This window comes from Bombus huntii, chromosome 9, assembly GCF_024542735.1.
Source record: "Bombus huntii isolate Logan2020A chromosome 9, iyBomHunt1.1, whole genome shotgun sequence".
Classification (NCBI taxonomy): Eukaryota; Metazoa; Arthropoda; class Insecta; order Hymenoptera; family Apidae; genus Bombus; species Bombus huntii.
In genome coordinates, this window is record NC_066246.1 from 13,656,303 (window position 1) to 13,684,026 (window position 27,724).

The 27,724-nt window shown below is 35.6% G+C and overlaps 1 protein-coding gene and 1 long non-coding RNA gene across 4 annotated transcripts in view; both read right to left on the reverse strand.

Moving 5' to 3' along the window:
* The window catches only part of LOC126869330 (uncharacterized), an 83,860-nt gene that overhangs the window by 11,551 nt on the left and 44,585 nt on the right, over positions 1-27,724 (reverse strand). For all 3 annotated transcript variants that reach the window (XM_050625727.1, XM_050625726.1, XM_050625728.1), the window contains one exon: positions 9,489-9,956. In XM_050625727.1, coding sequence (XP_050481684.1) covers positions 9,489-9,956 — 468 coding nt within the window. The remainder of the gene's footprint in view (positions 1-9,488; positions 9,957-27,724) is intronic.
* LOC126869338 (uncharacterized) lies at positions 19,950-27,470 on the reverse strand. The gene is made up of 2 exons (XR_007690898.1): positions 22,218-27,470; positions 19,950-22,093 (listed from the first exon to the last, which is right to left on the reverse strand). It is a non-coding gene; the product is annotated as an uncharacterized LOC126869338 (long non-coding RNA).

Here is a 27,724-nt window from a genome sequence, read left to right on the forward strand (position 1 = left end):
TATCTTAGTCAACGGATTGAGAATGAATACATTCCTCCTTAAAAAGATAACCGAGGTGTGTTATCCTTAATTTCTCAATGACCCATGTAAAGTTTTTCGTCGGTAACGCATAAAATCAAAAAATTATGAGCTCAGACTATGCGGTCCGTTGAAAATAATTAAAAATATTATGAAGTTTAGTGTGTAACAAAGAAAAACTATTCCATACTAAGGTTGAAATGATAACACACTCTGTTAATATGTTTAGAAATTGCTCAGTAGTTCATGATCTACCAACGAGTAAAGATAACAGTACAATATTATATAAATTTGTAAGTATGTGGGACGCGGAAAAAAATTAAACGAGTCTGAAAAAAAGCAAATTCTTGAAATAAAGCAGCAACAGTTATCAGTAGCAAAAGTATCGAAAGTAATAAGATGAAGTCGTAAAGTAATACACAATTTCTTAAAAAATGTTGAAGATTATGGCAAAAAGAAAAGTACTGTTGAAAGTCAATAATGGAAAAATCTAGTGTTATTGCCAGTATTTCAAGTGTTCGTCGAGTTCTACTATCCTGCAAAGATATTAAGAGGCTAAAATTGAAAAAGAAACCTTCGTTAACAACGAAATACAAAGTAGAAGGTTTCCACTTTGCAAAAGAAAGAATATATTGGAAAAAGAAATGGAGAAGTACTATTGGAATGGAGGAGTACTATTTTCAGATGAAAAAGATTCAACTTGGATGGTCCTGATGGGTTAAAATATTATTTTCATGATATAAGAAAAGAGACAATGTCAAAATTATATCCAGAAACTATATAAATCAATACCAAATCGTATAATAGAAGTAATAGAAAATAAAGGGGGATGTACCGATTATTAAATAAGTATATATTTTTAGTAAGTAGTTACTGTTGTTCTTAAAATAAAACAATTTCTTTTTGTTACACACTAAACCTCATAAGATTTTTAATTATTTTCAACGTACCGCATATCCTGAGCTCATAATGTTTTGATATTAAACGTTACAGACGAAAAACTTTGCACGTGCCATTGAGAAATTAAAGATAACACACCTGGGTTATCTTTTCAACGAAGAGTGTATATACTTATTATTATGAAGAAATAAAGTATAATTTAGAGTATGTGTAGTCTGTATGCAGAATCGTTGATATATAGACAGGTAGAAAGAGCAGTTTTCTTGGAATTATCGCATACTGGATATGTAATAATTTAGAAAGAATGTCTGTTGCTTTAGCATCCCGGAGTTTTCGTGAAATTTACAGTTCAATTAGAATAAACGTATTGTTTCAAGAAATATGTTTTAATCTAGAAAACGACAATTACAATTTTATTAAAACGTACAAAACGTTTGGAATAAAAGAAAGATATATAAATAATTCTGAACATGTCTTGAATGGAATGGAACATGCTAGTGACAGCTCTTAATCTCATAATGGAAACAAAAATGGAAGAAGGGCACTTGTAAATCAAAGTTCATGTTTATTAATCATTCCATTGCACAGTACCATAACAATATCATTTACGTTGGGAATAATATACGTTAAATTTCTGTATTACTGCTGATGCAACTAAGATTTTACAAAATTCAACAGAATTGTCAATCGTAAATAATAAAACCATCAAGAAATGTAACATTGTATGGAAAATGACAGTTCATCCAAAAACTACTTAAATAAATCAAGAAATTTAGGACATACTCTTAATAAACTAAATTTTTAATATTCAAGAAAAAAGTAGCAAATTACACAGAATTCTTGATATAAAAAATCCACTGAATAACCAGGATTTCACTATCTGGAGGAATATTAAAACTATACTAAACTTTCTGTTATGTCACTTACTATATAATCCAAGATGAGCATAGTACTGTGGTATTTTTATACGAAAAAACGATATATTTTAAGTAAATTTTTTGCAAGTTACTTCTAGAAGCAATTTTAAACAGTATGGAAGTAAGATTTAATGTATATTTATTTTTTCCTACTGGAGAAGCTCAGAAAGCTGCAATACCAGCTTTATCACACCCCCGTATTAAGCATATGATTATCTTAATTATAAATGTATCAAAAAGAAAATCTAATTTTTCTAAAAAGTCGTAGTGGAAACCTGCACACATCCGGCCTCTGATATGAATTGACGTTACAGGCGACTGGTTGTCGCCTCGAGCTGATTATCACAAATCTCGAACAATTATAATCGAGTTAAGTTATAAAGGCAAAATATTGGAGGTTTTCCGAAGAATTCCAAAGGAAGGTCCCGGTGTCCTTTCATCTCCGACATATACAATGATATAATGACTTTTTTTTCAGATTTCACCTCAGCTAACCAGGCCACTTTTTCCAAAAGAGTTGTCTACTGTTTAAAATTATGTGGTATTATCATCGGAAACAAACGTTCTAAATTTCAGCTTTCTAATTGTTCGGGAAGTGAGTAAAATTTCGCTTACAAAATCCCAGACGAGTTCCAGTCCGAGTGCCGAAGCGTGCACACGTGTGTCTAGTGCTCTGTGAAGTTCACAAAAAAACACGTGACGCCCATCCGTCGAAATTGAATCGAAACAAACACAATCCAAGTGTTTCCAATCTTATTAGTGAAAAATTCCAACGCTCCTAAGCTCTACTCGAATCATAGCCTCACAGCCTCTCGACTAGTTATTCAACTTGAATTAACTAGTTCGATGATGGCTAAAGAATCGCGACCAGTCTCTCTGGAGCAAACCGCACCGCACCGCGCTACCGCCTCCGTGGCAAAAGAGCAATATATCCCTCCATACTATTGACACCAAAAACATTAAAAAGGCGTAAACTAGAATCAGTGAAAACAAACGCAAACGCTAATCAGAACGAACAGTCAAGAAACTGTGTAACCACATACAATAGATACTCAATACTAGAATCCACAAACGACTCCATGCACGTTACAGATTCACCAAATAACCTACATAAGCAAAAAAATTCCCCTCCCCCACCTATATTTGTTGATGATGTCATCGATATATGAACAATGGTAAAGTCAATTGATAAAGAAATCAACAAAGAGGAATATAAACTAAAAATAAATAATAACCAAGTCAAAATTCCGCCGGCTAACCCAGACTCATATAGAAAGATAACAAAACTATTAAAAACATTGAATGCTACTATCACATCTACCAACATAAACAAGAAAGACCTTATCGAGTGGTACTACGCAACATCCACCACTCGGCTAACTTAGACGAACTGAAGTTCGAACTCCATAAACTTGGTCATGAAGTAATTAACATCAGCAACATAAGACATAAAATCTCAAAAAACCCGCTATTCCTATTCTCCATAGACTTCAAACAAAAACCTAATAACAAACAAATCTATAACATAACTCGACTAATGAACACGGTAGTAAAAATCGAACCTCCTTTAATAAAAAAAGGAGATAGTGCTATGTAAAAGGTGCCAAAGGTACAGTCATACGCAGAAATACTGCAATCATAATTTCCGTTGCGTTAAATGTGCAGGTACACACTCCACTGAGCAGTGCACTAAATCACCAGAAACCCCAGCGAAGTGCATCCACTGTCAAGGAGACCATCCTGCTACTACAAAGATTGCTCAGCTTACAAAACCCTATACATAAAAAAGTATCCTAAACTCAGAGCCAAAGAGACAACCAATCAAATACCCAGTCCTCCAAAATTCACTACTACTTCAATCTCCTATGCCCAAGCAGTACAAGGAAATCAAAATAATCCGAAAACTCATACTGACCATTCTCAAAATAGTGTTCCCAATCCACAAGACACAGACAACTTCTCTAGACTCAGGACAAAATAAATAACTTACTATTATTATTAATGTTGAGAATTGTGGATCTTTGAGGCCGAAATAATGTTATAGGAACACTAAATTTATACTGAGGATTAATATTAAAACAATGATATATTTATTTCATGGACGATTCCTTATATATTCATCGATACACACTTGCACGCGTCTCAGCATTTTCTTCTATACCCGACTGTAAACCGACTCTTCGACGACTCTTAACCGACTCTTCGACGGACCTTAACCAACTCTTCGACGGACCTTAGCCGACTGAAGAGTTTACATTCATTTGTTTTCGAGACGCTTCGGACACACATACTTCCACACATTGATATTCACATACAGGTATCTCTACTACGCATTTAACCTAGTCCAGCACTGAAAATTATACATATCTCAACGATTAACACTCATCATGGATAAATTAATACGCCCAGACGCAAAATAAAACTAAGACGCATAGCTCTTTGGAATGCCAACGGTCTAGCTCAACACAAATTCGAACTAGAACTCTTCTTAAAACAACAGCAAATCGACGTAATGCTCGTATCGGAAACCCACTTCACCGACAAAAACTATCTGAAAATAAACGGTTATAACTTCAAACATACCCAACATTCCAGCGGAAAGGCCCACGGCGGCACCGGAATCATAATCAAATCCAACATTAAGCACTACGAACTTCCATCATTCCAGAAAGACTACCTCCAAGCAACAAACGTAGCAATAGAACACTGCCACGGTACAATTACCACTTCAGCAGTATACTGCCCTCCCAGACACTCTATCGCCAAAGAAGACTTTGATAACTTCCTTGACGCTCTGCGCAATAGATTTATAGCTGGAGGAGACTGTAATGCCAAACATACCCAATGGGGCAGCAGACTGGTCACAGTAAAAGGTAAAAATCTCTTAAACAGCATAATAACCAACAATCTCAACTACCTCACCACATACGAACCCACACACTGGCCCACTGACACTAATAAAATACCTGACCTACTTGACTTCTTCATAACTAAAAATATTTCGCCAAGATACGTCCAAATCAACTCCTCGGCTGATCTCTCTTCTGATCATTCCCCCGTGATAGCAACAATCAGATCAACAATTATCGAGAATACACCTAATAGCTTTATTCATAACCAACTCACCAACTGGCAGCTCCTTTGAGAAGTCTTTAATCACTCAACTTCAGCCTTAACTTCACTAAAAACTAATGAAGATATCGAAGCAGCCACGGAATACTTAAACATAATAAACTTAAGGAATACTTAAGCATAATAAACGCTATCCGCTCCTCCACACCTACTAAGACTTCTATCAGCAAACATGAATATCCCCATTACATATTTAACAAAATCACAGAAAAACGGAAAAACGTAGACTAAGAAGAGAATGGCAGACACACAGAACACCGGATGACAAACGCAAACTAAATAATGCAACTAGGAAGTTAACCAAAATCATCAAAAAATATAAAAATGACTGTTTTCAAAAATATCTCGCCAATTTGTCCCCTACAGCTGACTCCAACTACTCACTATGAAAGACTTCCAGGAAACTCACGCGACCCCCGGAAATAATTCCTCCAATTCGCTGTCCGCAAGGAGGATGGGCGCGGAGCCCTAAAGAAAAAGCCAACCTGTTCGCTAAACACCTATCCAACGCATTTAAAACTCATTCCTCCAATATTGCCCCGAAAATAACGGAATACCTGCACTCTCCCTTCCAAATGTCTCCTCTTATTAAACCTTTCACTTCTCTAGAGGTTACAGAATTAATCCATCGCCTAAATCCCAGGAAAGCATCGGGGCATGACCAAATAAGTAATAAAGCAGTTAAGGAACTTCCCATAAAACGGATTTCACTCATTACATCAATTTTCAATGCAATCTTTCGCCTTGAATATTATCCGAAGCCCTGGAAAATATCAATGATAACTCTCATCCCTAAACCCGGAAAACCAATACACGAAACTAGCTCCTATCGCACAATTAGCCTTCTACCCACTTTGTCAAAACTATTCGAAAAGATGCTCACGAATCGACTCCTTCCACTCTTAGAGGAATTAAAAACACTGCCGGATCGCCAATTCGGTTTGCGGAAGCAACATTCCACGATGGAACAAATTCATCGTTTAACACACAATATAAGCCAAAACCGAGAAAAGAAAAAATACTGCTCAGCAGTATTCCTAGACATTCAACAGGCATTCGACAAAGTGTGGCATGAAGGACTTTTCTTCAAACTGAAGAAAATCTTACCACACGCATATTACTCCATCCTAAAATCTTACCTAACCAATAGACAATTCATGGTCAAATACTTAGACGCCACAACCGCAACATTTCCAATAGAAGCCGGCATACCCCAAGGCAGTGTACTTGGACTCCCACTGTTCTCGATCTACACTGCCGATTTACCAACCTTAGCAGAGATGACAACAGCGACATTTGCTGACAACACAGCACTACTAGCATCCCACTCAGACCCAATAATGGTATCCCACACTCTTCAGCGAGGTCTTGACTCTATGGAAAAGTGGTTCCACAAATGGGGGTTCAAAATTAACGAAAACAAATCCACACACGTAACCTTCACGTTGCGAAAACAAACCTGCCCTCAGGTGACCATTAACAATATCACAATTCCTAACAAGGATTCAGTCAGATATCTGGGCATGACTCTGGACAGGATATTGACATGGAAACAACACGTCATAGACAAATCGAAGCAACTTAAGGCTAAACTTAAAAAATCTTACTAGCTCATTGGCCGTCGCTCCAACTTAAGCACTGAGAGCAAAATAATGCTATATAAAGCCATACTAAAACCTGTTTGGACATATGGGATCCAACTACGGGGAACAGTGAGTAACTCCAACATAGAAATCCTACAACGATTTCAATCAAAAACACTAAGATCCTTAATAGATGCACCTTAATATGTCACCAACGAAACAATCCACCGCGACCTCAAGATATCCACAGTCAAAGAAGAAATATACAAGTTCAGAAGCAGATATAACACAAGAGTCAACAACCACCACAACCCATCAATCACCCACCTACTTGACACGACGGACCAGATCCGCAGACTAAGAAGAAAATACCCTTTAAATGGAAGCATTAGATTCAACTAGAATCAACATAATATAAATTATTATAAACCAAGTTATTGAACCATGCCAAATGGAGTTATTTAAAATTTTCAACGAGAACTGATTGTAAATAGTCTACCAAATAAAAACAAGAAAAAAACAAAATTCCAAACAGACAAACAGATAAACAGAAAAGTAAGCTAAATGGAAACCATTAAAAATTAGACGTGAAGAAGGTGCTTCCATATACAGAGTATCTCATTGTGGTTTATCCACTCAATTATCTTTTAAAATATTCAATATTCGAAAAAAAATGGTCCAAATAAAATCTACTTGGACAGGGACATCTTGTGATGGGTACAAATCTTATCTAGGAGGACGCGCTTTTGTGAATTTAAGATAACCTTTATTTTTTAAAATGCCACTATATATTTTTTATGCGTCATTTGATTCTCATTCTAATTCTGCAAAAAGTATTAAAGTTCTTGGATCGAATAATGATTAGTTTAAAAGATATTTTAATTTTAATGTTGCAGAAATTATCATATGTAAGATAAGGAAAACACAAACAAAAAGTATTGCGTTTTCGTTTCTTATCATTTATATGATAAGTTTTACAACATTAAAGCTAAAATGTCTTTTAAACTAAACATTTTTTGACCCAAGTATCTTAATAACTTTTTGAACAGAATTAAAATATACATTTAATGGTGTATAAAGGAATGTATAATTCCATTTAAGAAAAAACAAAGATCACCTTGATATTTCGAAACACACCCATTTAAATAAGATTTGTCATCATCACAAGATATCCCCATTGAAATAAAGTAAATTTTAAACATTTTTTCCGAATAATGAGTATTTTAAGAAATAATTGTGTGGATTGATTAAAATGAGACACCTGTAGATACAACTGTCTATGTATATGAATAATAAATAGATGTGTATGTTATGTATTGTGATATGTTAGATATTATGTATATATACAAACAAGCAACTGCATTTCTTATGAAATAACATGCCTATCGTGCATATAAATTTTTAATTTTTCTTTCTAAGGCTATACACGCACTAGCGACAATTTGTTGCGCACGAATTTTTTCACTCTTGCTCACATCAATCAAAAGTTCAATTTTTTCTTTTCTAATAACAAGAAGGTTTGAAAAAGGCAAGTTGTAGTCGCATCGGCAAATGCGCGCAAGATGAATGCTCTTTTCGTATACTACAAAACTGTTGTCGGACATATTGTAGCTAGTGCGCGTATAACTTAAGTCTCGATTATCTAATGCGTTTTGGTTCTTCATGAAACGGTTTAATGGAGGTTCCATTGTGTTTACATTTCAATGTCACATATGACGTAAATAAAGACAACCATTTGGATATTTACTGTGAAGAATGTATAATACCATAATAAAATATAATAGTGGTTAATCAACCTATTATTCATATTTGGAGAGTAAAGTAAATTAAATTTAATATGATCCGATCAGATTATAGTTGACATAGAAATGTTCTCGTACTGCTTCGTGCCATTATTGAAACAACAAAAAATTAATGAATAACAGAACAGTATTATGCCTAGAAAAAATTTCAAGTTATTATAATTTTTAGCGACTCGATCAGTACTTCAGTCAAAAACTTTTAGCACAGTTTCCTGCTGAACATCAAACGTTTCGTTGTCGTACGTGCATATCCATTAATGATGGCTTTGTATAATACAGCTTATCGCTATATTCACTTATAAAAGTGGCTTTTCCAATAGCAACCATTTAAGTCAAAAGAATGCTAATTTGGGCAAATAGAATTTTCAATCCTCCTCCCACGATTCAGAAATTGTAAATTTGTGAGTAGGGATCATTGACAATAATATTGACCTTGTTTATTTACCTGCACAGACTGACAAGTTAAAATCAGTTACAATCTCTATGTTTACAACATAACTGCACTAACTGTTATAGTCCACATTTTTTTTGACTAGTTCCAAAATTTTTAATCGATTGAAACTTGTTGTCTTCCATTATTCCATTCTTCCATTACTTTTCCATTATTTTTTATTGAATTTGCATATATTTTATCAATAACACGAAGTGAATTTTTACATACCATACTAATAGATGGCATCAATTCCATAATTGATACCATTACCAAAGTATGTTGGTGAAGAATGAAATGATAAAATTACTTATGTATCTACTTAGTCTAACAGCTAATGACACTTTAATATAACTTTCAAGAGAATGGTTAAGTTGCACTATATAATTTCAGTACTATATGCTGAGATTTAATTAAGATATGATTTAGAACTAACTAAGATAGGAATGTAATATATCAAACTAAAACAAGAATTAAAAGTAACTGAGAAACTAACTGAGATTTAATCTTGTAATAAGTAGGATACAGAGCAATAAACAAATACCTTGAGTATCAAGATCAAAATATATTTTGTGATCTATTTTGTGACCGATCTCTATTTATCCAGAGGCCGAATCAGTTTCATAAGCAATATTATCTTTTTTTATTCTGCATATGTACGAAGAAAATATAAAATTGAATAATAATTAATAATTCTTAAACCAACCTTCGGCGTATATAATTTTGGCGAACCTTCTTATTCACAGACCTAACAAAATCAGCTCCTGTGAAAGGTATGGATGGATGTGATGCAGTAGAAGGTTGTTGAGCTGATTGAGAACTGGATGTTTGTTGCTGACATTGTTGTTCTTGCATAGCTCCGCCATGAGGACTAGGAAGTTGCGATGTATTGGCGACTGGTTCACCAACAGCAACCCATGTGCTGCAGGATCTCGAAGCATGATCAAGTCGTGCATGTTCCAAAAGCAAAGTATTTCTTTGGGCAGTGTTAAGGGCCAAAGTAGATACAGCTGATCGCAACCCATTCGGCCCCAATATATCTGGACTTGGCAGTTGAGATACGTCGCTCGTGCTAAAACTTTTGCGAAGTCCAAGTGCCGAAGAAAGTACTCCACAACTACGAATTAATTCATTTTCTTCTTCAAACCAAAGAATTTCTGGTATATCTGCTGGCCTAAGGAAATGAAAGAAAAAATGATGTAGTTGCATCAAGTCCTTAAATATCTTAAATTAATTATATTAGATTTTCCCAAATTTCTACATTTTAACCCGATTAGTTGAAGGAAATACAGAACTAATTCTCCATAACATTGCATTGCATTTTACTGTAACTAAATGTTTTTAATTTTAGTAAATAAATTTTACTGTATAGTTAATATGTTCAATACAAAAGGACTAGTTGTAGGAGCTGTTTTCTTACTATTTTACATGTTAAGAAATTAGCATATTATTATTTGTCGTAAAAGTTTAGATGAAATATAATTACATTATTTTAGTAATAACGCAAGATGACGTATATTAATAGTGAAATAAAAAAAAGAATAATATTAGAAATAAAATGGGATGTCCGCATTCCATATCAAGGATTTGTATCTCTTTCAAGCACTAAAAAGTTGTTCGGACAAAAAAGATTGAATAAGTTTGTTCGCTGTAAAAGGGCCGAAGTTATTTTTATAGAAAACATAAATCAACAGATTTTTTTAAGAGGATATAACGCAACACATAACATCCGCCCTCTATTTATTTCTTAAGACACAGCACTAAAAATGTATCCCAAAATTTGATTATATTTATATTATGTTTTGTGAATGAAATTATAAAATATTTTGTTTGAATTATGCGAATACGTGGAATGAGGATTAGATTTACATTAGATTATGAAAGCTAGAAACAAATAATTTTTTATTTTAGATAAAATTTTCTTGTCAGGTTATATTCTATCATTTTTCTATATAATTTATAAAATAATCAGTTTATTTCCGTTAATCTTAATTTTTTGTGCTTTTTTCTTACGCAATAATATCGATTTTTTATACTTAGCGTTTCCGCAAAATTATATTCTTTTCTACGTTAAATATAGTTGCGGAGTATAGTTGCGGAGTATAGTTGTGGAGTATAGTTGTGGACATACAATTATCGTATTATCTGCTGACGATGAGCGTTATTTTGTTACTACATGTGCATTGTTCACTATTCAATAATAGCACATGCTACTGCGAAAACGGGTGAAAAAAGTCACTCGCTTGCGTTGAGCATTATGGCGCAGCTATGCGTCTTGTCAATGAAAGAAATTAGCCTAGAGATATGCATAAGTCTGTCATCTTTGACACTTTTAAATGCCTTTTATAGCATAGTATGCGTGTGTGTTAATTGATATTATATTGCAAGTTCTTCATGTACGATATTTACCGCCGTATTGCGTCTGCTTGTTCTACTGGAAAACTGCACGTGTATATGACTATGATTTCTTTAATTATATTATACATTTTTTGTAATTTTTTGTGACTAGGACACTGCCTTCTGTTGCTATGACGAATATTATGAACCATTTGCAGGAGAATTGTTTATCTACGTTTTGTCTTGCATGATGTAGTGCTTATCATGTATTGCTTCCTTTTCCCATTTATCTTTTTTCTATTTCATAGTGAGTATGTAGGTATTTTCTGACCTTTCTCGTCTTAAGTCGAGTGGTGTGTATATATAATATGTATTCATATGTCTAATATCCCTATCTCTCCTTCTTTTCGGTCCAATGTTATTCTGCTATGCATAAATTCGGGTGCGGTTTGCAGTGTTTTGTAAGTTTTTTCTGGTTAAAACTTCGATATACCGGCTATCGACCTTTCAAACTCAAGCACCCTACGGAGATCCTTACTAAGTTCTCGCCCTAGTCATAAATTAAGATAAGGCTAAATAGCGCTAATAGGGCTATCTTTCATAATATCGTTAAGAAAATGCGTTGCCTCTGGGTATGTTAAGGTTGTTAATATAGTGCAAAAGCTTTCTGATTTTAGCATTTGTATGAGTCTATATTTATATTCTCTTTTGAGTTGTTCTTTAATCTGGGTATAATTTACATTCCTGTTTTGTTCCAATCCGAATTATACAAGGTGTCCTGCTACAGGTGTAAAAAGATTTAAGGGGTGATTCATTAAAATTAATATAAAACAAAAATTAAGAAGAAAAAAATTACGTTTCCGGTTTTTTATTTATCAATAATTAAAACTCGATCGAAATATGCCTGTGCATAAGCAAACCTTCTTACACGAACGGAAGTAGATCAGCTCGAGCAACGAGGTACACAATGATCCTCAAATCGAATGACACATGGGCAGCAGCTTAACAAGTACCAATCGTAGAGAAGCATGACTATGACATTCAGAAACGCATCCTGCACAACGTTTTGTAAGAAAAATCGTAGATTAAATATTAAACACACTTACGCATTGAAATCCATTGCGACATATTGGCAACCGTCCCATGAAAATTTTGAGTAGTGAAAAGTAGTGAAAAGTAGTTAATAAACAAAAGCACATGTAAATAATGTTTATTTGAAGATTACACACGTATCACGATTTTCCTGTCTGTAAATTTCACAGAAGAATTATATACACATTCAGTATTCTTGAAGTACCATTGAATGTGGTCTTGCATGAATCACAAGCAATTTCCACGCAAATTGCTGATCACTACATATTATATTATATTATAACAAATAATGAAAAAACCAAAGAAATTAGAAAAAAAATGCTTAACCTTATTACTCGAAGGATTAATTAAGGTATTATTTTATGAAGTTATGTGTAATAATATAAATTAATATACAACTAAATGGAAAATTGTGTTTATCATTTTAAATAGCTCTTTTAAGTTTTCGTTGTCGAAATGATACTATTCTTACAAGGCAGTTTTAATCATTTTTAACACTAACCTTACCAGGCTCGATCAAATAGCCGGCTTCAAAATTTAATTTAAAGTTGTACACTCATTATTATTTCTTTTGTTCATCTACTTTATGTAAATTCTTATATTAACAAAAATTGAAAATTGATCAGATAATATTGTTAGTGGAATTATATTCTGTTTGACTATTGATCAAGTGTCTCTTTATTTTCATATTGTCAAGATTTTGGTAGAAATGTTTTTCATATCTATAAAATTATATGTTTTGTGTCTTCCTTTCATTTAATTCTTTGTAGCTTTCCTATTTGTTAAGTCTTTCTATTTGGTTTTACTTTTGTTTCCTCTTTATTTACACTGTTATAATATTTTTTGTTTGTTTCGTATCATAGTTGTTGTGATAACCGCATGGATCAGTAATTGTTGTCATTAAGTGTTGTTACGATAATTTATGTGGTTTTATTATGCATATGTTACTTTTGGTAATTAGAGGGACCTATCCCTACCCATTTAATTATGTTACTTAGTATTTCATTGTCTCTACTTTGCTATGTAATTATGGGTTGTGTTCTCTGTAATAATGATCTTTCTTATGGTTGTGTTGTTATCTTGCGTTGCTAGTTAGATGGATGTCCGTATATATATGTAGTATCGTGGAAAGAAGGGCCTGTGGTGGCACTCGATAGTAAATACCACCACTCGACACTAACTAGCGTCGGACGACGGTAGAGCAGTGGTTAGCGCCTTAGGTTACGAACGTGTTTGGGACCCGGGTTCGAATCCCGGCGACCGGGTTTCTTCCACGGTACAAAAAATGAGGAAAAGAGCGGTCGTACCCAGCAGTGACCTCTACAGAGCTAAGCACAGCTCAACGATACTACATATATGTCGGAGATGAAAGAACACCGGAGCCTTTGGAATTTTGGATAATCCCGCAACATTGTAATCTAGAGTCTACTATAGCTGTAATTAAACAATTGTAGTTATTCAATCCGATTGTAATTGTTCGCGAGTTGTGACAATGAGCTTGGGCTCGAAGCGACAGCCAGTCGCCGAACGTAGCCGCGGTCACGGGATGAATGCTTTGTCTAACAAAGGTATGGAGTAATTCTATAGCTCTCCTTAAAAGACATATTCGTGGCGACACGCGACAGTAAACATTCCAACGGTTTCTGTCCCGTGGCTCGCCACACGCAGACCCTATTCTTCGAGCAAGATGATTGCCAGATGTCGATGCGTCTCCGCAGTACATGTTCAGCTAGCCTGAGGGCCCGTCATAAATCTTAGGATTTAGTTGACTAAAGTCCGTCAAACAAACAGTCTTTGTCCCAGCTACGGGAAAATAGGAGAGACCTATTATTCAACGAACGGCGTCTCCCACTAGCAACTTTCCCTCGAGGGCAACTAGCATCTTTTTCTAACCACGGATATGGAGATTGACCAATTAGCAGCAACGCCAATTTCCCTTACTTTCCGAACGAAGGATTTTCTCGACGAATCCGATGATCTCACGTCCTTAGACACACCCCGTAATAGTTTTCCTCTGCGGTATCATCTGAAAGGGAAAGGCATTCTCTCTCGCGATCTCATCGACGAAAAGAGTAACCTCTTACGACCCGTGAATATTATGTGTCCGACTTAGATTTTGTGAGCACGTTCATCTATCATCCCGTCGACCGCGGATTCGTTATTGAACCTAAGATCATTGCCATTAGTTTCTCGAGTATCTAATTACCACGGTCACTTGTCCAGTTCTATGATAATCGTATTTGCATTAGTCGAAGTCTTCTCTATTGCATAGCGACACGTGTAATCCAAACGAAGATCCGTTTCACGCCTCTAACCCTGATTCTAATGTAAACCCGACATATATATATATATATATATATATATATATTTATTTATTTATTTATCTATTTATTTATTTATTGTATTAATATTTGTATTATAATTATGAAACTTTGGTTTTGTAAATTGTTATTGTTTTCGTCTATATTTGAGTCTTTAGCAACCTCTTCCCATAATTTTTGCAGTTCATATGCATTGAATCTATTGTTTTCATTAGGACCTTTTTCTACCTGATGAGTCTTTGCTGCGTGATGATGTTTTGTGGTTGCGGGTACTTATATATACCATTTTATGTCGCTCGTGTCCATATTCTATGGTTACAATTTCTAATTGTGTGGCTTTGCAGTAGCACTACACGACAGTTTTATTTATTTTGTATGTCTGCGTCATGCGTTGCCTTGGTTGTCCGGCTTTCGTAATTGTTGCTTGTCCCGTCAAAACACTTATTATATCCCGGTAGAGGTGACCACCTGTGCTACACATTACCCTTATTGGTTTGTATGCTGTTACCTCCCGCGGCAGCTTCAAAAACGCTCTGGCGATTTCCATATTATTCTTATATGGAGGATATGAATTCTATTATTATCATTATTGTAGTCTGTTCCTTTCATTTTCTTTGCATTTTTATGGATATATTTTTGTATTCTTTTCACTGTACTATTTTCTATATTAGAGATATTTTGTGTGGATACTTTGATAAATTGTGTTTCTAAATGGTTGTAATAGTATCTGTTCAACAGGGAAATGTAGATATATGCCATAGATATCTTTCCAATGGCCCAAACTATTCAGTGCATTTATAGAAGACAGATTAACACTAGCCAACCGCGTGCGCCACGCCGAACTATGTTTCCACCGCGCTTGGCCAAGCCAACCTATACGTTGTCCTTCGCGTATTTTTCCAAATATCGAGGACTAATATTCACTACTCAAAAACAAAGAAGTCTAAAAATTATTTAAGTGGTTAATTATATTTTAGGGTAATGGTTTTATTTAACGATTTCACATATTATTTATACAAAACATCAAATTAAAAGTATGTATTAAACGTATAAAAAAATACAGGTAAAATTAAAAACATTAAAAATAACTAAAAATAAATAACCACTTGAACGTGAAATTAAAAATTCATAATGCATTTTAATATTTTTTTACAGCGTGGTATCGTTCGGTTAAAACTTTATTTAGTCATAATAGATAGCGTAACTTTTAAATAATTTTAACACCACTAAATTGGTGTATTTTATTATATACTGTACTTTATAAAAGCAGAAAGAGTGGCGCAATTAATTAGGAACAATTCTAGGTAAACAATAACTGATAATAACGATAAAAAAAAGAAAACGCGTTGCTAAAGTGAAAAAGGGAGATCTCCCCGTCCGGTCACGCAGCGATATTCTTCACAAAAGGGAGATCTCCCTATTCGGTTGGCTAAGTGGGTTGACCATATAGATTATTTGCTAAGATATTTTGATGATGGACTAACGCCTCTTTATATCTTTTAACAATTACTTTCCTGGTTCAATTTCAAGATCTTTTCTTCACGATGTTCGTTTCTAATATACCATAATGCTTTGACCATTATTCGCAGAATAATTATTTGAAGAATTTGTAACGATTTTGAACAATAAGCCTTTGTGTCATATTTTGTAAAATATTTTTTCAAAGCTTAGGAATGTAGCAGAACAGCATAATTTATTTGCGAAACGAGCAATGGTGTTGTTAATAAATTTATGAACTTCTTTGATTGTAGCATATTGATTACAGAAATTGAATTAATGATCTGGTATAAAATTTTTTGCTTTGATGGTTGTTTTCATTTCATTGCTATTCTATCGGTTTGGGAAATATTTTGTTCTTAACGCTGAATTACGAATAATAGTCAGGATTTTAAAGAAAGTTCCTTAATAATTCTATTGTTGATCCGATGACATTCAGATGATCACTTTATTGGAAAATTGGGAAACTGTTTCAAAAAAGTAAAGTTCGTCAACTATATTGAGCTTCGTTCTTTTTCCTTTTTTTTTTTCTTTTTTTATTGATTAGAATACTACAATCAATTCTCACAGAAAATCTTTAGTAATTATGTCGTCATGTTTCCATTTCATGCTATGTAAACTTATGGTAAGGCTACTTTTTTTCATACGTATTTTAGTAAATAAAAGTTTCCTTTGCTAGTTAAATCTGTTGTGTCGATGTAGTGTATAATGCCTTTTCAGTCCTCTCCGGTAATCTGCTCTGTTTAGAAAGACCCAGAAGTCACCTGACTAGAGGATTGGAATGCTTAATCAAGCGTGTGTTGTAATGGTTACTGAATTTCAAAATTTCTTCTTTGACTGTTGACATTTTTAAGTCTCTATGAATGATTTCATTGGTTACGTACCAAGAGGCATTACAGACAACTCTTAGCGTTTTCGATTGGAATCGCTGTAGGATCTCACTGTTAGAGTTACTGCCTGTGCCCCACAGTTGTATCCCCTAGGTTCATACAAGTTTTAGAATAACATTTTATAATATAATTTTGCTTAAAAACATTAATCAAACACTCATTTCTGGACCTTTGTAGAAATTTTTTGAGTTTTCTGTTGTTGAGTTGCGTTGTTCAGTTTCCTTTATCTCCAGGATGTCTACTATTTTGTCATAACATTCGTAGATTCCTTTTATCTCCGATTTTTTCTTCATAGCGTTTGGACACTCGTGTTGGATTATATACTCCAGTTTTTTTTTTTTTATTTATTTGCTGAAATTACAATCAATTCTCGCGTTGAGAATTTTCAATAATTTTTCTGGCGTGGCGCAGTGACATGGCTGTTTATTTATAATAAGTTAATGCTTATTATAGATAAGTATAATTTATAAGTATTATAAGTAAGTGCATATGCTTAATTGGATAACTAAATGAATCTAGCGTTTAGGTCTAGCGGGTAGTGCCTCTTCAGCCTGCGAATCTGGTCCGTTGTATCAAGTAGCCCAGTGATTAGGGGGTTTCGGTGTTTGTTGACTCTTTTGCTATATCTGTCGCTATATTTTGCTATTTCCTCTTTGACTGTGGGTATCTTGAGGTCGCGGTGTATTGTTTCATTGGTTACATACCAAGGTGCGTCAATTAGGGATCTTAGCGTTTTCGATTGAAAGCGTTGGAGTATTTCGATGTTGGAGTTACTTGCTGTTCCCCATAGTTGGATTCCGTAGGTCCAGACAGGTTTTATTACGGTCTTGTAGAGGGTAATTTTATTCTGTAAATTTAGTTTGGAGCGTCGGCCCGTGAGCCAATAGAGTTTTTTTAGTTTGTCCTTTAGTTGCTTCGTTTTATTTGAGATGAGTTTCTTCCACGTTAGTCTCCTGTCCAGGGTCATGCCCAGGTATTGGACTGAGTCCCTGCTAGGAACTGTTCCATTATCGATGGTGACCTGGGGGGCAGGTTTGTTTTCGGAGCGTGAAGGTTAACGTGTGAGGATTTCTTTTCATTAATTTTGAAGTCCCATTTATGAAATCACTTTTCCATGGAGTCGAGACATCGTTGGAGAGTGGATGAGGCAATTATCGGGTCTGCGTGGGTAGTTAATAGTGCTGTGTCGTCTGCAAATGTCGCTATTGTTATCTCGTTTGATATAGGTAAGTCGGCAGTGTAGATGGAGTACAGTAGGGGTCCGAGGACACTACCTTGTGGTATGCCGGATTCTATTGGGATTGTTGCGGAAGTGGCGTCTAGGCATTTAAGCATGAATTGTCTATTGGTTAGGTAGGATTTTAGGATGGAGTAGTAGGGGTGAGGTAGGATCTTTTTAAGCTTGTATAGTAGCCCTTCATGCCATGCTTTGTCGAATGCATGCTGGATGTCTAGGAAAACCGCTGAGCAATATTTTTTCTTTTCGAGTGTTTGGCTGATCGTATGGGTTATGCGGTGGATTTGCTCTACTGTTGAATGTTGTTTTCGGAAGCCGAATTGGTGATCTGGAGTGTTTTCAAGTCCTCTAGGAGTGGAAGGAGTCGATTCGTAAGCATCTTCTCAAATAGTTTAGACAGGGTAGCTAAAAGACTGATAGGGCGATAGGAGCTGGTTTCGTATATCGGTTTACCGGGTTTAGGGATGAGGGTAATCAATGAGATTTTCCAGGCCTTAGGATAGTGTTCAAGGCGAAGGATGGCATTAAAAATCGATGTGATGAGTGCGATCCCTTTTATGGGAAGTTCCTTGATTGCTTTGTTGCCTATTAGGTCGTGCCCTGCTGCTTTCTTGGGGTTTAGGCGACTGATTGTTTCTATAGTCTCTGCAGAAGTGAAGGGTTCGATAGGAGGGGACATTTGGAAGGGGGTGTGCAAGTATTCAGTAACTTCCGCGGCAGCTTTGGGGGAATGGGGTTTGAATACTTTAGACAAGTAATTAGCAAACAGGTCGGCTTTTTCTATAGGGCTTCGCGCCCATCCACCTTGCGGACGGCGGATTGGTGGGATTATTTGTGGGAGGCGTGTGAGTTTCCTGAAGGCCTTCCATAGTGAGTAGTTGGAGTCGGCTGTGGGGGATAAGCTGGCGAGGTATTTTTGGAAACAGTCGTTTTTATAATTTTTTATGGTTTTGGATAGCTTTCTAATTGCGTTGTTTAGTTTGCGTTTGTCATCCGGTGTTCATGGGTCTGCCATACTCTTCTTAGTCTACGTTTTTCTGATTTTTTTTAGTATGTATTGGGGATATTCTTGTTTGCTGATAGACGTCTTTGTCGGTGTGGAGAGGCGGATGGCGTTTATTATGCTCGTGTTTAAGTATTCCGTGGCTGCTTCGATTTCTTCCTTGGTTTTCAGTGGAGTTAAGGCTGAAGTTGAGTGTCTAAAGACTTCTCTAAAGAGCTACCAGTTGGTGTGTTGGTTGTGAATGGAGCCATTAGGTGTATTCTCGATAATTGTTGAACTGACTGTTGCTATCACGGGGGAATGATAAGAGGAGAGATCAGCCGAGGAGTTGATTTGGACGTGTCTTGATGAGATATTTTTAGTTACGAAGAAGTCGAGAAGGTCGGGTATTTTGTTGATGTCAGTGGGCCAGTATATGGGTTCGTATGTGGTGAGGTAGTTGAGGTTGTTGTTTATTATGCTGTTTAAGTGGTTTTTGCCTCTTGCTGTAACCAGTCTGCTGCCCCATTAGATGTGCTTGGCGTTATAGTCTCCTCCAGCTATGAATCTATTGTCCAGGGTGTCCAGGAAGTTATCAAAGTCTTCTTTGGCGATGGAGTGTCTGGGAGGGCAGTATACTGCTGAAGTGGTGATTGTGCCATGACAGTCTCCTATTGCTACGTTTGTTGCTTGGAGGTAGTCTTTCTGGAATGATGGAAGTTCGTAGTGCTTAATACTTGTTTTGATTATTATTCCGGTGCCACCGTGGGCCTTTCCGCTGGGGTGTTGGGTATGGTAGAATTTGTAACCATTTATTTTCAGGTAGTTTTTGTCGGCGAAGTGGGTTTCCGATACGAGCATTACGTCGATTTGCTGGTGTTTTAGGAAGAGTTCTAGTTCAAGTTTGTGTTGCGCTAGACCGTTGGCGTTCCAGAGAGCTATGCGCCTTGGTTTTATTTTGCGTCGGGGCGTATTAATTTATCCATGATGAGTGTTAGTAGCGATAGCAAATTATTTATTTGCTCTGATTGTTTCTCTATTAGCTTTCAAAGCCTAGAGAAGTTGTCTGTGTTAGGTGGGTTGAGGACACTATTTTGGGAAAGATCCCTTTGGCTATTCGGGTTATTTTGGATGCCTTGTACTGCTTGGGCATAGGAGGTTGAGGTGGTGATGAATTTGGTAGGACTGGGTGTTTGGTTGGTTGAGGGGATTGGGGTAGTCGTGAATTTCGGCGGGCTGGGTGTTTGGTTGGTTACCTCTTTTGCTCTGAGTTCAGGGTACCTGTTTGTGTATAGAGTTTTATAGGCTGAGCAGCCTTTATAGTTGGCAGGATGGTCACCTTGACAGTGGATGCATTTCGCTGGGGTTTCCGGTGATTTAGCGCACTGGTCAGTGGAGTGAGTTCCTGCACATTTAACGCAGCGGAAAGTATGGTTGCAGTATTTTTGCGTATGACCGTACCTTTGGCACCTTTTGCATTGCACTATTTCTTTTTTCACAAGCGGTGGTTCGAATTTTACTATTGATTTCATTAGGCGACTGATATTGCAGATTTCCTTATTGTTAGGCTTTTGTTTTATGCCTATGAAAAATAAGGATAACGGGTCTTTCGAGACTCTATGCCTTATATTACTTACGTTGATGACTTCGTGGCCGAGTTTTGAGAGTTCGTATTTGAGTTCGTCTATGTCTGCTGAGTGGTGGATGTTGCGTAGGACCACTCGGAAAGGTCTTTCTTGTTTAAGTTGGTACGTGTGAAAGTTGGCGTTCAATGTCTTAAGCAGTTTGGTGATTTTTCTGTATGCGTCGGGGGTTGTCGGCAGAATTTTTACTTTGTTGTTGTTGATCTTCAGGTTGTAGTCGTCCTTGGAGATATCTCTCTCTAAGGACTTGATCATTGTTTGTATGTCGATGACGTCATCCACAAAGGTGGGGGAGGGGGGATTCTCTGTGATTGTTGGTTTGGCGGCGGGTCTGCGATTTCCATGGCGTCGTTAGTGGATTGCAGTACGGCGAACTTGTTGTGGGTGTTTATTTGTATCGTTGATTGTTCGTTCCGGGTGTCGATCGTGTCTGGTTTTGATGTTTCTATTTTCCGTTTCTTTGTAATATTAGCGTCGTTGGTGTGGAGAGTTCTGCTACACTTCTGCCACGGGGGAGGTAGCGCGGGGTAGTTGCGAGTCTGCTCCGGAGAGCTTGGTCGCGATTGCTGGGCCATCATCGAGCTAGTTAATTCAAAGTGAATAACTAGTCGTGAGGCTATGAGGCTAGTATTCGGGTTGGGGTTAGGTGCGTGGGATTTTCTTCTCCGTAAAGGGTAGGAAACACTTGGCTGTGTTCACTTTCGACGGTTGGGCGACACGTGTTGTTTTCAGATTACACTGGGCACTAGAGACACGTCTGCACGCTTCGGCACTCCACAGCGAACTGATATACTCCAGCTTAGCGATAGAGAAGTGAGCCACATTTATTACGTCGTTTGTCAGATATTCAACTGCTGCATTTATATTTTCTTTCGTTTTTAATGGTACTAGTGTTGATGTTGAAATGTTGAAGGATTCCTTAAAGTGAGACCAATTACTTAGTTTGTTATAGATTGAAATAGCAAATTGATTTTCAATAATCATAGAGCTGACTATTGCAATAACTGGTAAGTGATCTGAGGACAATTCTAGAGAAGAATTCACTTGAATATACCTCGGAGAAACATTTTTGGTTATGAAGAAGTCCAGTAAGTCGGATAATTTGTTTGTGTCCGTAGACCAGTACGTGAGCTCACCTGTACTAATGCAATTTAATTTACTCGACAAAATACTTTTGTATAATGATCTACCTTTTGGAGTGATGTTACTACTAGCCAAGTGAGTGTGTTTAGCATTAAAGTCGCCTCCTGTTATAAACCTGTGACCCAGGATTTCCAAAAACTGATCAACATCCTCTTTTGGTAGGCTGTACCTTGGAGGACAATATAACAGATATTGCAAACGGACTATGCCAATCTTGAATCATAATGTTAGTTGCTTGGAGATGATCCTTTTTGTATGGATCATCGTATGAATTTTGTATATTATAATAATACCTGATCCGCCATGTGCTCTGCCGCAGGAGTGTTGAATGTGATAAATATTGTAATCGTTGACTTTAAAGTAATTTTTGTCCGTAAAATGAGTTTCGGAAATAAGCATTATATCTATTTTTTGGCAGGTTTAGAAAAATTTTCAGTTCGTTTTTATGCTGAACCAAACCGTGACTGTTTTGAATATAACATTTTGAAAAATTTCACTAGCATACGCTTCTGTCCCACTAATTATATTTCTTATCAAATTTTAACCAGTCTATCACATCAGCTTTGTTACAATTTTGACATCTCAGTATATTATGTAATGTTGCATGCGTTTCATCTATATCTTTTTTATTGCTTTTGATTCTTCCGCACACTTCTTGGCATTGATCCTTCTCCATTTTCATATGTCAGAAGCTATATCCACTTTTCGGTCTTGCATTCTTAAAATTTCCTACCATGTAGCAATCTCTTAAGTTTAATCTTTTAAGCAATTTTATTATTTCCTCACCTATCTTGCAGGCAACATCCTGTAGATAATTTTCAATTGATCGTCCTTCATTTCTTATATCCAAATTAAATTTCTTAATACTTATATATTAATAAATTTCAGCCGATAACATTATCCATTTTTATTTTGACAACCTTTCTACAATTCCATAATCGTTTCGAATGAAAATACTATACTGAAATATTGTGAATAAATTTTGTTTTGATAGAAGTCTAAGCACGATTTTCATGATTGGAAGATACAGCTTGTTAATAGTTTTTAATACTTTTACAACCAGCGAAGTTGAGAAGTCCAGATTTCTTTTTCTTATATTTTGCTCCAACAAGCAAGCTCTGTTGTTCATATAATATCTATAGATAAGTAATGAATGGCTTGTTGAAGACAATTATGTCTCCGATTAATGACTATGTATCCCCAATAGGGGCTATTGGATTATAGTCACCGCTTATCATGAATGGTACGCCAACAAAGGGAGTACTCCTGTCATATGTAGAATTTTGGTAAATTGTGAATGACTGCCGTGTTAGGCATATTATTATTTATTTTGATTATTACAGTTGTTACTTGAAGAAGGCGCTATGCTGGCGATCTATTTACGCCACCGTCACCGTCGCGGCAATTTGTTGCTGCGTTAAAGAACAACATAAATCTCTATGAAGAAATACACTAGACGCGCCTTTGAGTGGTAATTATGCAATAAATCTCTGTCCATTAACACTAGGTTTACGGGACCCGTCAAATTGACGGGTAAACGAAAATAGGCATTTTTCTTTAAAAAAATCGATTTATTCAAATTAAGTTTGAAAGGAATAATATTTGGCTTCACATTTAAATAAATTATTAATAAATAAAGTCTTTTTTTTAAATTATCACAAAAAAAATAACAATAACATTAACGGTACAGGGTAATCATATCTATTGAGCACATTTTTTGCAAATATACTGAATGTTGTTTGTGCATTTTCCGCATCTTTTGCAATATATAGAATAATTATTACCTCTATTTTTTTGCAATAACCCACTTAGCAACTTTTTCGCATTTCTGACGTTGACGTTTCTGATCTTTGGCAAATGTTCTCCTTGTTTTCTCCAGCTAATTCCTCGGCTAAACAAAATATGAATTCCTTTCTGTATATTTTCGATCTGTTGCACTCTTTACATAATATCCACTCGTTTATTGCTGCTAAATCTAAAATATTGAAAAAAAACTTAAAGGGGCCACGAAAACTCCCTGCTTTCACACTATATTTGCGTGTCATCTGGTCAACGACGTCCACATCAAACTTTGTTTTGTTATAAAAAGCAATGTTTTCTGGAACACGTTTATAATTGTCTTCCACTTGCATACCTGTATGTGTGGTGCTTAGAAGGAGGACTTTTACGTTAGGTTTACTTTTATACACAGTAAGCGTGCAGTTTTCTGATTTATATAAATTTGAGGAAAACAGTCATCTTGTCCTTTTCTCCTTTGAGCATCGAGTTTCATCTTTCTTCATATAAGGGAAACCATTCAAAATATTTTGTTTGGACGGTAACTCCAAACCAAAACTTAATGCCAAATTTATGAGGCTTATTCGGCATATATTGCGTAAATCGGGCTATTGAGATATTTTCATATGGCTTGTAACAAGCCTGGCTATTACTTATAAATCTGTTTCATATTTCGGATATCAGCGCAAATTTATCTGTTTGTGATCTTTCGGAGGCTTTCAATGATCTCGCTTCATATGCGCTCCGGGCATATAGAATTCCTAGAAAACTACGTAACTTAGCAACTGTGATTGTCCGTCTTTTTTCAAAACTCGATGCGCCTCGGTTTCAGTGCAATCTTTTATGTGTTCCATTATGTGTCTGTCAATTATCAATTCGAAAGCACTAGTTATACAACCCGGCATAATATTTCTCTTAGCATAGCCAGTAGGCCCTGAGATATCCTTGAATAACATACGAACGGGCGTTCTACCCCTAGATCAGCCTGCCTTCAGTTTTATCCACAGTGTCCCATCAATTGCAATTTCAGTTTCACCCATTACATTTTGGGACGTGCTTGGAATGTTCGCCCTTTCATCGTCGGAGTCAGAACTAGAAAAAATACGCATCCTTTTCTTGTTACGACACACTTTCAAGAAGTTTTCCTCTTCACTATCCGAAGATCCTTCTGTCTCTCCACTTTCAGTGTATTCAGAACTTTCACTCTCAACTTTGCTTTGGTCGATCTTCATTCATATTGATCTTCTACGGAGATATCTTCAGAACAATCTTCATTCATGTTGACAATTTTATTCAATATTTTATTATATCTCCTGAATTTACTCGTGATTGCTAGAAAAGGGGGATTGGTCAAAAAAAAAGAAAATACTGTGCCCAAATTCAATTATCCTATTGTAAATACTTACAATAAGCGAGACAATAACAGGAAATGTCTACAATAACTGAAACTTTTGCACACTGTCTTTGAAAAACAGTTTGTTTATGAAATCAGTTAGCCCGTCAATTTGACGGGGTTCATAGAGATAGATATACTACATACAATTTTCAAAAATTAGAAAGCCTAGGAAAAGATAATTTTGTGCATAAATTCTTCAGATGAAATGATTAATTTACAATGCAAAATGGTTAAAATTAATGCTATGGTTCTTGAGATATTTCATTTCGAAGTTCGAATTCCGTCAAATTGGCGGGTCCCGTAAACATAGTGTTAATGTTATTGTTATTTTTTTAGTGATAATTTAAAAAAAAGACTTTTTATTTATTAATAATTTATTTAAATGTGAAGCCTAATATTGCTTCTTTCGGACTTAATTTGAATAAATCTATTTTTTTAAAGAAAAATGCGTATTTTCGTTTACCCATCAATTTGACGGGTGCTCGTAGAGATAGGTATATACGAAACGTCCGTAAACCTAGTGTTAAAACTTCGTACTGCTGGATCGCAAACGGAACGCTGAACATGTCTTGTGAAGCAGTACATTATTTTATACATATAACTCATTTCATAGGAACGGTTTCGATTTTATTGGATGCTACATCAAACTTTCATTAAGTTTTGCACTTAATTCATCAAAAGATTTTACGGCCATACGAAAATAATTAAATAATTTCTCTTAAATCAATAAATATGTAAGTAAATGCTTTCTCCTTTGAAAAAATTGACATCCTTTTTATGGTAAATTGATACAGTATTAAATAATATAATATGGATATAAGGCAAATACATTTTTTATGATTTTGATAATGGGTTACCACATCCATGACTAAACTGGAACTGAGCAAATATACGACATGAAAATGGACACAAAATGCGGCAATAAATTAATGCAAAACATTCGTGTGAGTTGCAAAAAAAAATTGAGGACGTAAACACAGCAGTAAATTGTTCCGTTTGCTGGTGTCACACGCTCAAGAAGACCACTGCTTAGAAATAGTAATACGACAGATTAGACATCCTGCATACAACAGCCATCAAAACAATAACCAAATAGTGACGGAATAGGCGCCTCTGAGATCCAAAGGGACTAAAATCACAGTATAAAAATCCTCCAAATAATAAGCAATAAGCGCTCGAATCAGTCTGTTAAAATATTTTGACTCAGTCTCTTGTAATACTTTCAATCATTCTGTAACACTTTGAACCGCCACTCTGTTGGATTTGGATAATAAACTCTATTATCATATATAAAGTTCAATTTCTTCGCCTTATTCGTGAAACGTTCGAACTGTGACGCGAGGAAATTGTAACATCAATCACATCTCAACCTACATCACAGATAAGACATCGACCCCCGAACTTCGGACTCCTTTGGACACATCACCACCTACACAGAAGCTATGACACACCTTAGTCCACATCACAGATAAGGCATCGACTCCCGACCTTCGGACACTTTTCTACATCATAACCTACATCGAGCCCCTCAACATCCTCAAACCAAAACGTATATAAGCCGAGACTTCACCCAGCTCGGGGAGTTTTTGTTCTAGTCGCTGTTCTTGTACAAGAACTCCGACTCCTTTCTCCTGTTCAGTGTTATTCTGTTATTGTAAGTGCTAAAATTATAATAAAGTTCGATAAAAGAAAATTAATAGTTGGGTTACGACTCAGCTTTCTCTTCTCTTACAATCCAAGTATCAATTTTACGGGACAAGATCTCCGGTGATCTATCGGTTTCATGATTTATTGTGTCTCCGACGTGACACTGGCGCAAACCGTTCATCTACACCAGGCAACCGACCACTAGGGCAGAGTGGTCTTTCTTTTTCGATTTCTAATATTTATTTGCCTTCCCCTCCTAAATTGTGATACTTGGTGGGAAAATGATATGTGCCTTAATTCCAGAGTGTCTAGACAATGGGAACCCATGCCGCATTTCATTTAAAGTTCTGACATTTTTGTGACTGCACATCATATTAATCAAACAGTACCACGGAAAGATTCAAGATTTTTACAGAAATTTTATAAATGAAGATATTGATAAAATCTAAGTAAAGATACTGATAAAAACATAAATAAAAACATATTAAGATATTGATCAACAATATAAATCATATAGGATTACGGAATAATAGCGTTACTCAGATGCTGTGTTATATGCTAAACTTGATGCTAAATAAAACTTAAATATTATTATTATACATCTATAGTATTTTACCTTTATTGGTTTTATTTCAAAATATTCTTTAATACTTCTCAAATAATGTTTTTTTTTTATCATAGACTACACAAGTTCCCGTTGTCCAATTACTGAAATTTTACACATACCATTTTCTCCAACAATTTAAAGGGATAGGTCTAAAAAGCTCTAAACGAATTTTTGTTTGCTATTACTAAATACCAGCCTAGTGAAGCTAGTTGCGTTATGCAAGTGATGCTTAATATTTTTTATGACCATTGTCATACCACTGTGTATTTCACCTGTTGGATGTTTCGTATAGCATAGTATAGAGTAATATTAATATAATGCTTTCCAATCCAAGTATAATATACACTACAGAAACATGATCAAAGAAAAATTAC